Source organism: Xenopus tropicalis, chromosome 9, assembly GCF_000004195.4.
Source record: "Xenopus tropicalis strain Nigerian chromosome 9, UCB_Xtro_10.0, whole genome shotgun sequence".
Lineage (NCBI taxonomy): Eukaryota > Metazoa > Chordata > Amphibia > Anura > Pipidae > Xenopus > Xenopus tropicalis.
The window spans coordinates 30759199-30773213 of record NC_030685.2 but is presented as its reverse complement, the minus strand read 5'-3'; the positions used below and the strand labels follow the sequence as shown (position 1 = coordinate 30773213).

General features: G+C 37.5%; 1 protein-coding gene across 6 annotated transcripts in view; it reads left to right on the top strand.

The window, feature by feature from the left end:
• The window catches only part of mad1l1 (mitotic arrest deficient 1 like 1), a 494211-nt gene that overhangs the window by 270170 nt on the left and 210026 nt on the right, over positions 1-14015 (top strand). For all 6 annotated transcript variants that reach the window (XM_031892606.1, XM_031892604.1, XM_031892605.1 and 3 more), the window contains 1 exon segment: positions 1670-1760. In XM_031892606.1, coding sequence (XP_031748466.1) covers positions 1670-1760 — 91 coding nt within the window.

Below are 14015 nucleotides of genomic sequence, written 5' to 3'. Positions count from 1 at the left end.
TAATGCAGCCCAATCTGTGTGCAGAATGTATTTTATGTGCCATTTGCTTAGCAGAAGTCCTTTGTGCCTTTAGCTCAAAAATAAACAAAGAATTTAATGGCCAGTAATAATCACTTAGCCCACTTTGCTTGGGTATTATTATCATTTGCATGATTATTAGCCTAATTTGGTGCGCTGGTTTGATTATTACCCTGTGTTCTTGTTTTGTGTAGGCTTATGTAAGTGGGATTTTGTAATGGCTTTAAGCATTTTTATTTTATTTCCTTCTCAAGAAGGTAATTTTGTAGTCTTTTAAGGGCTGGGGATATCTTTGCCATTATTTCTAACTCTCTGAATAACTCTTATGTATATAAAGCCATATTTTCTGATAAAATAAAAAAAAAAGTGCCAATATTTTGACATGAAGATGTTGAACTGGTCCAAACAATGTGCCATCTGATGACTTTCTTGGCATAGTGTTTGAATATGTTATGTTGAATATTTGGTGATACATGAGTCATATTTCTTTTTCTCTCATTAGTTTTAATTTACTCATCTTATCAGGAAATATTTTGAAGGGAACATATTGGTTGTAAGGTCAGGCATGATCCAGATTGTTTCAAGAGGTATCTGCCATTATCAGGAGAGGCTTCATACAAGACAGTATTGATAGCTTTTTTCACCCATGGATACTTGTTGAGCTGCTGCTTGCTGGCCTGTTCCCAACATATGGAACGGGCCATTTTATGTCAGTACTGTACGCAGAATATGTGCGTGCTTGAACCATCTACATTAGATCTACCACATCCAGGATTTGTATATGCACCTTTTAGTTGGCTTTATTGTCTAGACTTTCAGACTACTATTTGAAATGTCTAATCCATTCTATCTGGCTAGGAATGCACCAGTCTCTATACGCCTTTTCAGACTGCTGATTGCTCATCTGCTTCAGTCTCCTTCCAGTTAATAGGAAATGTTTTGCCCTGCACTTCTGCTTATTTAGTTTATGCTCTCTGACTTTTCTGCTCTGCTGTCCACTCATCTCAGGTTCATTTCTTTAGTGGTTTTGCAGTTGCCCCCAACCATCTGCTGTCTTGCTTCATCTTTCATTCTTGTTCTTCCTTGTAGTTCACTTATATCCTTGCTGTATCTATTTTTCCACCCCACAACTCCATTACCTTGCTCAGCCTTTCCATGAGTTAGCTGCTTGATTCCTTTATCTCTTTGTCTCCTCATAGATAGCACTCCCAGCTACACGACTGTGTTCCTGCCTTGCTCTGTGATTATTCCATATTTCTTATCACCCCTCTCAAACTTTGGTCTCTACTCTTCCGTGCAGCTTCTCCCAATCTTTTCTACTATCTCTGGCCTGTTTTTTTTTCTTACTAACCTTTATTTTCTTGCTTTATAGGCTGATGGATCCAGTGCTGTACCTCATGAGCTGCTGTAAAGCCAAATAAAGATCTTGAGGTTTTCCAGTCAACAGCCTAACGCAAATTGAGACCAAAAACCATTTATATTGCTTTTCAAAGGCTAAATATTTATGAGAGCCGCACTGGTCATTTAAGTCATATGATTAGCCTACTAGTTTTATTGTGAAATATTAATTTGACCTGCCCTTATAATTATTATTTTGTATCACTGTACAAGTTATCCTATTATGTTGCTAAAGTGTTTTTTTCCCCTGCAGATTGAAAATAGAGGAGCTTGAAGCTGAACGTGGTAGATTAGAGGAAGAGAACAAAATCTTAGAGATGAGACTGGAACGCTTGAATCTTCAGGTATGTATAGATACTTGCCTGCTTTGTCGTCATATTGTCATACATACCATGCAAATTGCTTGCCAATTCTGTTTGCATTAATGATGTACTTAATTATTACATGATGTACATAATTATTTGTACAACTTAATATTTACATAAGCATGAATACAACTTATTTGTAATGTAAACAACAGTCTCCACCTAAGCAATATATGTTTCAATCTGAACAAGGTACTCACCTTAGATTTTGCCATGTAAAGGCTAATTATTATCTCGTCTTGCAATGGACATGGAATCTACACCAAAGATCTCCTTTTGTAGTATACAGTAAAACTTGCCAATCCTTAATTTATAGTACAGGTATGGGACCCATTATCCAGAATGCTCGGGACCTGGGGTTTTCTGGATAAGGGGTCTTTCCGTAATTTGGATCTCCTCCTAAGTCTGCTAAAAACATTATTTAATCAGTAATTAAACCCAGTGGGATTGTTTTGCCTCCAATAAGGATTCATTATATCATAGTTGGGATTAAGTACAAGGTACTGTTTTATTATTACAGGGTAAAAGGAAACCACTTTTAAAAATGTAAATTATTAGATTAAATCGAAGTCTATGGGAGATGGCCTTTCCGTAATTCGGAACTTTCTGGATAATGGATTTCCGGATAAGGGGTCCGATACCTGTACCGCAAGGCTTGTGCCATAGCTTGTAATATTCGCAAAATAAACCAGTGCCATTTGCATATGTTATAACTATAATCCTGTTGCAGATTCAATTTAAAATGCTGAAAAGGGTTCCATGCCTTTTGGTATAGGGGATATACAGGAACTTTTAGGTTGAAAAATTATATTTATAATGTGTGTTCATCACTTAACAGTATGTACTACTCTTAAAGAAGAAGTAAACCTTTTTAAAATGACTTTAAACAACCCCCAGAATAACATACCTTAGTCCCTGCATTTAATCTGATCAAGATTCTGATTTCTAAGTCGAAATCTCCTGCTCCTTTCCATTTCTTCCTGGTACAGCGTGATGCCCCGCCCCCTCTTCCTGTTCAGCTCTCCTCATCTCTTCGACTACAGGGTAGTATTTTTCAACCTAAAAATTCTTGAACTGTGACTTCAGTAAGTTACCTAAGACTAGGTAGGGTTATTCTGGAAAATGAACCCTATAATTTGATTAACTTCCTTCTCCTCCGGAAAAAAAAACCCTAATCTTGTAGGCAATTATGAATAATATATGGTGCTGGTTTTACTTTGGGCTGAAAATTAATCCTATCTGTAAAAAAGCCTCTTTATTGGAGTTCCCTATAGACTCTTTCAGGTCCCTGTCAGTGTTAAATGAGGGGTGGGCGTGTCCTAAGGGTTCCTGTCAGAAGCACAGTAAGCGGGATAGCCAATCATAGCCCTGAAGTCACACAAGCAGAGACAGGCTTCAGTTCCCTATCAGGGCAGCCTAGCTGCTGATTGGTTCCTATCCTACAGTACAGTATGCTGAGTGCCGCCGTCCCCCCTGCACAGCCTGGGAAAGGAGGCAGCAGGAAGTGGAACAGATGGGTGGGACTTGTAGAGTTTTTGCACAAATTTTCAATAAATCAGCCGGAAATACTTATTTTTAAATCACCTTTTTTCTTTATTTAGATGAGTACAATTCATTGGCAGAATATTGTTTGTCACACAATATGTCCCCTTTAAGGAAAAGTTTTTCCCCTTTGCAAAATTAATGAGCAACTCCAGAATGCCCTTTGCAGTGAAGCACACGTGTAGTTGCATCCATTCTGGTGAATTGGATTCAGTTGTTTCAGACATAACGCCCGCTTGTGACCATAGTGAGCCTTGCACTCTGCGGGAAAAGGTTGCATTGTGGGAAAAAATATGGAAATTGTGCTTGCAGTTGCACTTTGCTCACTGTGTCTGTGGACATAATCCCCCCCCCCCCTTTTTTATTGTTTGTAATAACCCTTTTATGCAGCTTTTTTCACAAATAACTTCCTTCCTGTTTAATCAACTTAAAGAACAACATCACCCGTTTACAAAAGTTACCGTAACTGGAAATGTTTCCCATTTACATAGGCCAAACTGCAAATCGAGCAGCAGAGGCACAGAGATCCTGGTAACAAAGCATTGGTAAAACAGAAAGAAAAATATAGTTTTACGAATTCTGTTCCTTGATACAGATCAATATGAATAAGCACCACCTGCTTTACAGTAAGCATTGGGATACAATTCCCAATACAAAGGAGTGCCCTAGCTACCTAGATTGCCATTCTGCCGTACAGTGTCGGACTGGGACCCCAGGGGCCCACCAGAAAACCATAGACTATGGGCCCACTCTCCAAAATATTTTTCCTTCTTTCCTCACTCAATATCTTTATTCTCCTAACACTTTTAATTTCATGCTAGCATCTAGCCTTCCATCTATTTTTCCTCTTTGCTCCCATTAAGATATAGGGAATGACCATGAAGTAGGCAAAATAGTTAGGAGAAGGAGGGCCCACTGACACCTGGGCCCACCGGGAGATTTTCTGGTATCCTGGTGCCATAGACATTTCCTGTGCAACCGCTACTCCAGAATAGTATGATGAGTAAGCATGGTTGGGGTTTTATTAAATCAACTTTTGAGTTATTAAGTTCCTAATACCCCAGTTACCGCAGTAAGAGCTTCTATTGTACTTCTCTGGTGATTCAGGCTGCAACATTGAGCAGAAAGAATAAACTGCATGTTTTAATAGATCAATTATTTTGCAAACAACAATTTACTGAAACCGTTTTACCATAAAGTAACATGTGGAAATAGAGATTTCATAAGGGAACATCAGAGGTCACCTCCAACAGCAAAATCGCTTCTTCCTAATTGTTCTTCTAGCTTTGCTGGCTGGAGTTCTTAAATATGCCATGCGTGTAATGGTACTTGATGAAAGAACATCTATAAACTAGTTTGTAAGCCCACCTGTGTATTTCAGTACTGAACTTGTAGGGAAGCAACTTAGTTGTAGCTACAAGTTTCCTTTTGTTGACCCAATACAATATTTAGAAGAAATACAGAGCTTTTTAAACCTCACATAACCTCTTCTGTTTGAGACAAGACTTCTGAGATTAGGAGAGCCGTATATTTCATCAGGGAAGAAATGTTTTGTAAAACTTATATTGAAGGCTTTGATTAACCGTTCAATAGCCATACTTGTCCATTGACACCAGGGAATACATTGCCCACTTTTGATGAAAGACAGTACATTTTCGGTATATTTAAATATAACTGCTATTTGGTTTTTGTTTTGTGCCAATGCTTTGTTGTGCTGTTTATATGTAAAATGCTTAAAGATTTGGCTTTAGCATTTTCTTATCTTTGTACCTCAACTTTTATGGCTTATAGTATATTCTGTGAAATGGGAAAGGGCCATGTTTATTGGAAAGGTCACATATATCGTAAAGCTGTTGTAAACTGTTTACAGTAACACATTTCATAGTAAAAGTTCCCTGAAAAAAAACCATGAGATTTGTATTTGTACAAACATGCTGTTCGGAGAGATTGAAAGTAAGCCAGTTGGAATATGCGGGAAATATCTGAGTGACTGAGCCATTTTGGATTTGGAATTGATAACAGCGTAAAGCAAGATATATCTTTCATTGCAGAGAGATACTGTAGGATTTAATCTGAAAAGCATAAAGTGGGGGTTCCCACTCTCCAAAAAGTGGCTTCTGGATGTGTCTTGATTATATGAAGGCTTTAATAAGCGTGGGTAGGAAATGATGAGATTGTTGCTGCTAATTAGATTGATATATCCAAAACTAACAGTCTATTACACTTGTTTTCTTGCACTTCTTAGCCTTTGTGATTGAGCATGCCCTAAGCACAAGGAGGATGAGTAGAAATATAGGAATTGTAGAATCCAAATTAATGATGATATGTGTACATACTGTAGGTGAAACGATTAATAACAATAATGGATTTTAAAATAGAGAACTCCAAGATTGTAAACCTCACCAAATATAATCTCAGTCTCAATGCTGCTGGGTAGTGTTGCATAAAGATCAGTGTGGTCCTTTATAATCACATTAAAAATGCAAGTGAGCCATTAAACAGCTTCATGTTTCGCTGATTGAAACAGGGGCCACCATCAGAAACTCACTCAGCCCTGTATGAGTTGATAATGTGCATAAATATTATACCAGGATTTCAATATTCCTGTAGATATAGTTCTAGATGCTTAGTGATCAGTATCTTGTTTTATAAGGGCATCAGTGAGTTAGAGAAGGGGGTAATAGCCAATAAAGAAAAGGGTTGGTCCTTACTCTACTAAATTAAACAACTTAAATCAGGGATCTCTATCCTGTGGCAGTTCAGATGTTTTTATCTAAAACTTCCAGCACCCCCAAAAGTTCAGCAAGAGGTCCTGGCTCAAAATGGGAAGAATAAAACTTAGCATAATATATTATACATATATTGAAATTGTTGGACAGTAGTGCAGTTCATAATTGTTTTGAGGGAAGGTAAAAACCCAGCTCCAGGAGATATGTAAAATCCAGATTTATATGTAACAAGCAGCTAAATGCCTGATAGGTATATAATTACTTAGTTCTTTCACAAAGAGTTTTTTCTGGCTGTATATAGTGCATATAGAACACTGAGACGTCTCACAACCAAAAGGATCTTCTCACACTTTTCACTTTTCTGCCTGTCCAACACTTGACACCTTGTTGCAGGAACATTGATTTCCCTTCATGATGGGAATACTGTTGCTTTGAAATTATTCCCATCCCTGGCTTGAGCTGCTAATGGAAGCCTCAGTCTGTTGTTATCACAGTCTCAGCCTTCGGCTAGCTGAAATTAAGGCATCCTTGTGGACCCTACTCATTACTAGAGTGTCAGAATGAGGCAAGCTTGAATTATTTTCTCTTTCAGCTAAAATGTTCTTTTTTTTTTTTATATATGTGGCCATGATCATTTTCATTATATTTTTTTAACGTTATTCTTGCAGTGGTCCTGGCAACAACTCATAGGTTATATATGGTTAGCGAATAGGGGTAGAGCTCATAGTGTGGTGCAGAGTATCAGGATACATTGAATTGCATTTAAATAAACAACCAGTAATATTTCACCCTGTTTGCTTTCACTAGAATTGGCAAGGATTCCAACTAGTAAAATAATGTTTCCGTAACCCGGGATCCCCAACCTTTTTTTTTTTTTTTTTTGCTTGTGAGCCACACTCCGGTGTAAAAAGTGTTGGTGAGTCACATGAGGAAGAAAGAATTTCTTTGGTGGATGCCAAATAAGGACTGTGATTGGCTATTTGGTAGCCACATGTTGACTGCTAGCCAAGAGGCTCTGCTTGGAGTGAAACTGTGTCTGTGCTTCCAAAACTTGTCTCAAAGCCAGAAATGTAAAAATAGACGCCTACTTTCAGGCCACTGGGAGCAACATTAAAGGGGATGATGAGCAACATGTTGCTCAAGAGCCACTGGTTGGGGGATCCCTACCAAGGAAGGTGGGTATTGGGCAGTAGTGGGGTTGGCTCTTTTTTACAGCCCTTCTAATCTCATCCAGCACTAGGGTTCCTTTCACCATAGTTGACGAATTATCAAGAACTAGATAGTTTAACTACTATGTATTCATATATAAGTTCACTAATGGAAGGCCTTCTGTTTTTAGCGCCCCCCCCCCCCCCCCCCCCCCCAAAAAAAAATATTTTTTTTTTTTACTTTCCTTCCCCCTGTCTTTCACTTAATATTACGGTTTACAGGAAAGGTACATAACATGTCTTTCAAGAAACTGATTTGAATCTTAGGGGCACGTTTACTAATCCACGAATTCCAATCCCGAACAGCAAAAATTCGGATTGGAAACGAAAATTTCTGAACTTTTTCATCACCGTTGCGACTTATTCGTATTTTTCACAACTTTTTGTCTCGAATTTTTCATATTGAACGATCGTAAACGCCTTTCTGACTTTGATCCTTCAGTGCATGTCTGCATGGGCTCGATCAATGCACTTGCGCATGAAAGAACGTTCGTTGCTCAACGAATGTTCTTTCGTCAATCCGAAAATTTCGGTAAGGTGACAAAAAGTCGGGGGAAAATACGAAAAACTCGTGATGGCGACGAAAAAGTTGCAAAAATACCGATCATTATGAAAAAAACGCATTCGGAGCGTTCGTGAATTAGTAAATGTGCCCCTTAGTGTATCTTGCCTTTTTTGGTTTAAAACGTAAAGAAGCAAATTTTAGCAAACCAAAGCAAGTAAAATGATAATTTCCCAGAGCGAGATTGGTTGTGCTTGCCTTTCTAGAATAATCACAAGAGCAGAATGCATATAGTCCTGCATCTCTATAATGCTTTGTTGCTATAGCATTGTTTTATTGCCTCATTCTTCCTTGGCCTGCTTTGTACAGTGAAAGAGAATCTTTAAGTTGAGCTGCTTGAAGAAAGATTGATTAAAATCAGCAACAGTTTGAGTTAATTGGATCCATATGCTTTGAGAGGAAGCTTGACTAGTTGGAAGTTCTTGTAATTAGTTCACAGCTGGTTGGTGAGAAAAACAGAACTGCATTTACAGTTCAGAGAGGGGAATCTTTAAAGAGAAATCTGTTTTTTCCCCCATTCAGAACCTTGCAATGTGAAATACTGTATAGTGTATATTTGTTATTTTTATGCCCATAACTGATGGCCAGTACTCAGTATTACCACCCCCATTGAAAAAATAATGAATTCATCAAAATGTAATTATAAAATAAATTTCAATATATTCTATAGCCTGCCACCTCTCCTCGCAATGCCTTAATGGTTATAATTTTGGCATACATGGACTGTTCATTTATCTTGCGCCATTTTGTTTGTTTCAGACACTATTAATCCATTCTAGTGTTCTCTTTAGGCCATGGTGAACCCTCCATTAATTTAATTTATACATCTATGTAGTGCCAAGGTGTGGAACTAGTGCTAGGTATTTGAGGTACCTGACTAGGGCCCAACCATCTTGGGGTGCAATTGCAGAATATTATTATAAAAATCAAGTAACGGATCTGTGTCTCTTCTGTCCTTTCCTATGTACGTTGGCCCATGTTCTCTTCTAACTATGCCAGACGGCAGTCAACAGTGTGGTAGTACCCTGGGTGTGCAGATTGCTATCTGTGTTGTGCCAATACTCCTTGGCCTGGTTCGGGTACCCTCCATTTTGTGTGCATTGCTAGAAAGGTACCATAGATTTCTGCCTTAAAGGAACAGTAACACCAAAAAATGAAAGTGTATAAAAGTAACTAAAATATAATGTGCTGCTGCCCTGCACTGGTAAAAGTTGTGGGTAAAAGACTACCATAATTTATATAAATAAGCTGCTATGTAGCCATGGAGGCAGCCATTCAAAGGAGAAAAGGCACAGGCACATAGCAGATAACAGATAAAACACTATTGTATTCTACAGAACTTATCTGTTATCTGCTATGTAACCTGTGCCTTTTCTCCTTTTTTCCAGCTTGAATGGCTGCCCCCATGGCTACACAGCAGCTTATTATATAAATTATAGTAGTGTTACTGTAGCAAACACACCAGTTTTACCAGTGCAGGGCAACAGTGCATTATATTTTTATTACTTTAAAGGAACAGTAACACCAAAAAATGAAAGTGTATAAAAAGAATTAATATATTATGTACTATTGCCCTGCACTGGTAAAAGTTGTGAGTTTGCTTCATAAACACTACTGCAGTTTATATAAATACTCTGCTGTGTAGCAACGGGGGCAGCTATTTAAATTGAAAAAAGGAGAAAAGGCACAGGTTACTAAGCAGATAACAGATAAGTAGCATAGATTCCCATTGTATTCTACATAGTTTATCTGTTATCTTCTTATGTAACCTGTGCCTTTTCTTCTTTTTTCAATTTAAATGGCTGCCCCCATGGCTACACAGCAGCTATTTCTATTAACTATAGTAGTCTTTCTGAAGCAAACGCGCAACTTTTACCAGTGCAGGGCAACAGTACATTATATGTTAATTATTTTAAAACATTTTTATTTTTTAGTGTTACTGTTCCTTTAAAGCTCTTTCATTTTTTAGTGTTACTGTTCCTTTAAGATATCATGCAAGTCTACAAGGCCATGAGTGATGGTATTCATTGTGCAGATTGTTCCTTTCCTTACTGAGATGGTTTCAAATCAATTTTTTATTAAAAAAAAAAAGTTAATTATTAGATTAAAATTAGGCCTATGGGAGATTTTCTGTGATTTGGCGCTTTCTGGATAACAGGTTTCCAGGTTAGTAAGTCTGTTACACTGGACGCCTGTGTTTACTACACTGGGACGGCTGTGTTTTGACAGGAAGAAAGTTGATATATCTTTTGTTAATAAAGGGGAAAAAACCTTTCACATAAAGAAAGTTTTTCAAGCGACACATAAGCTGGAAGTGACGGTACATATTATATAGCCCATGGCTGTTTAACCGTGTCCTGCTAAGCAGCTGGAGTGCAAGAGATAAGCCAGCTCTGATCTGCAGCAGTGCTAGTTTAGGGCAAAGTGCCACACCCTAAAGCATATTGATGTGGGGTAGTCTTAAAGAAGAGGGCCGCTTCAGCAATTCCAAGAAAAGAACTGCATGCTCTTGTGATTAAACTTGATTCTCTTTAAAATTATAGTAGGTCTTCCAATTGCTCCTGCTCTTCTTGGGGTTAAAACGCATTGGGCTGATCTGCAGCAGTATCTAAGTGCATGTCTTTTATCTGTTTCTATGAACATTAAATCATTTGCAGTGTATTCTAAAATGCTTGCTGATATCTTGAATTAATTCTGCTTCAGAATCAGGCGTTGTTGTTGTTCTAACATGATTTCAGTGCAATTTGTGTATGCAGCCTGTTTCCCTTGCCTTTGCTTCCAGTTGTCTTCTGCATAGCTTTGAAGCTTCTAGCAGCATTGTTTCTCTGTTAAAGGTCTTCAGTTTTCACCTTGAATTGTGCTTAGTTTAGGGACATACATGTGCTTGAAAACATATTATCCATTGAAGCACTCTCTAACACTAGCAATGTGCCATGTGTAACATTTCTCTACATCTAAATCATATGGTAACTCTCTGTACAGGCTATTAGAACACTTTGGTAGTCTGCCTGTCTTGGAACATTCACTTTAGACTGTTTTGTCTAGTGATCCCGCTACAGATATCAGTACAAGTCTCCTGCAATACTTGTCCATTCCTTGCAGATTCTTATGAATATATATAATATGAGCAAAGCCAGTAACCCCATCATAAAATCTAGAGAAAAATGTAATCTTTATATTTCTATTAGAAAAGGGAATGCAAAGAATGAACTTGTTGTTGTCCTTTTTTTAAAAGAAAATAATAATTATGTGAGTTCTCAAAGAAAGCTTCTTGCACTTCACCTCTCAAAATGTAATGTGCCAGTTGGAGGTGTCTTAATCTCTAATTTGCTATCTTATTTTGCAAAGCTTTATATTGTATCTTCCGTCTTTCTACATACCATTCTAGGCTATGAGGAAGGTCCCATGTGTATTTGCCTAAAGCATTTGATTTTGCCATTTGGATAAAGGGGGGAAAGCTGAGTTTTAAAGCCTCCGCTGGGAATTCTGCTCTTTCCATGTAGCAATTGTGCTCTTTGCTGAAATGAGCTCACCCCCTTCCTTGCCCATCTAAGGACAGAGCAGTTAGCATAGGGGAATGGCTAAAAGGCTAGTACTGCCCCTGTAAGTTCATTATCTGTAGATGACCCTGCCGCAAAGTGATTTGGAAACAATCCTCCTAATTCCAGATAAAGAGGGTACTGTGTACATTGGCAGGTAGCTCTTTTGCTCTTCTACTTACAAATATTTTAGTATTTTGACACCTTGCAACATCCACATCTTTTCTCTCTGTCCTTACTTTTAGATTCATCATTCCTAAATACTCAAGCAAACTGGTACTCCTCCTAGACATGCGGCTCAAAACATTTATGAAACAGCAGGGAATTTGCCATTTCTCTGGACACGCTCACCATTCTTCAGAAAAGGCATTCTACCAATGCACCTGTATCATTTTCTGTTTCCTCCTCTGCTTAAATGAACGAACACTTGTTGTGAATAGGGGTCAAAAGAAATAGCTGAGCAAAAAAGATATTTTTCAAAAAGGATCATATAGCGTCTTCCAGGCGGCGGTAACATAGTGGCTTGGTCTGTGGGAAAGGAGTTTGTTCCAATGGACGCAAAAAATATCTGAAGATTGCAGGCGCCTCCTAAGGTATTGGGCTGCAGCCATTATGAAGAACATGCTTATCCTGAAGTGGCTCGTGTGAAACTGGTCCTGTTATCTGAAGGCTCACACCTTCCCGCCGTGTGTGAAATTGCTCCCCCAGTGACATTTTCCCCCTGTTCTTAGACATCGCCTGCAAAGCTATAAGCAAGGATGGATTGCTTCCGTTGTGGCAACTAATGAAGTAAGATTAATCATCCTTGTGGTTGTTAATTACAGCTTGCCATTTAATAAAGGTAATACCATAGGGGTCTCTGTTGTGCTTTCATTTCAAGTACTGATTTACTGAATGTATTTCATATTAGATTCAATAAAATGTAAATGAACATTAAATGGCTGTCTTCTGTCATATGGCTCAAGTTAAAATTCTCTCCTGTCAAGGCCAGGCTAACCTCCAGAAATCCTGCCATGCATATGAGTGTCTGAGCATATCTAATTAATGTCTATATACTGTACAGCACATTTGGTGGCACTGACAAATCATAAAGCTTGCCAGCATATTCACTTAAAAAGGCCTTTAAGGTTAATAATCTCGGCTAGAAGTGAATAGTAATCTCATTAGCTTTTATTGGAGTGTCCAGTAAATTGTATCCCTCTGCCCCAATACTAATGCAAATAAAGCTTAAAAAAATATACAAATTAGGGGAATTTGATATGGGGTCTGTTATACAGAATAAGTGGGACCTGGGGTTTACCAGATAAGGGGTCTTTCCATAATGTAGAGCATAGTGCCTTAAATATGCTGTAAGGCATTTGAACTATAAAAAAAATAAACATTAACATGAATTTGCTTTAGAACTTTCCCACAACAGCAGAATGTATCTTGTTGCATTATTTAAAATAAATCAATAAAGCAAAAACAACTCAAAAGTTCTACATACAAAGTCAGTGTAAAAACTATTGGTATAAAATTCATGTACTGAAACCATTTAAATATTTACCACTAATGTGCTCTAATAAAGCTGGCAAAACTACTGCTTATTTTTATAATATACACAAAAGCCAAGAATATCCTATAAATGATATCCTTATAAACACTGTTTGGTGATGTCATTGGTTATAATCTGTGCTTAGTGATGTCATTTCTGCCACATGATTCACTAAAACCTGTATTATAGTAAATAAAGTACTTTGACTGCCTTTGGCCTGGTGCCTTGTGCCTTTATATGGTCATGGAACTCTTCAGGGACTTAGAATATCCTTGTACTGGTATGGGATCCCTTATCTGGAAACCAGTTATCCAGAAAGTTCCGAATTACAAGAAGGCCATCTCACATAGACTCCATTATAAGCAAATAATTGTGATTTTAAAAAAATGATTTCCTTTTTCTCTGTAATAATAAAACAGTACCTTGTACTTAATCTTAACCAAGATATAATGAATCCTTTTAAGCTAATTTATTTATTGGTTTATCAGTGTTTAAATAAAATAATATAAAAACCTTTAAAAAAAAATGTTTTTTTTCTTTTTATATCAATAAACATGATCCGTACCATTGACTGTTAATAGTTAAACCCATTGGAGTTCAACCTGTCTTGGTCCAAATCTAATTATTTTTTAATTTAGCTAAATATTGAATTCCCAACATAGTAAATGGGCAAATACCAAACTGAAACCAAGACCTAATTTATATGTTCCCTTAACAAACCTGTAGTGTAAAAAGAAAATGTGCTGACCAACACTTTAAAGTCATGTAACATTGTGGATTTCCGAATATTAAAATAAGTGCTGAAATTTGATAAAATTTTGGGAATATCTTTACATTTCTAATATATTTATATTTCTCATAGGAAGAACAGTATTCCCTACATGCACACAACAACACAAACACATAATAATGCGAAGAATAAAAAAATGAAGCAAGAAGGGATGGGACCCTTATTACCAAAAGGGGGTTCCATTGGTTGACGAAATTCTAAACTCTTATTTTTCATCTGTCTATACAACTGAGGAGCCACCTAATGAAGGCTTCCCTTTCAATAGACCCAGTTCTAGTAATTTAGCTACTGACGCATGGGTCACTCGGGAGGAAATTCAAAAGAGACTTG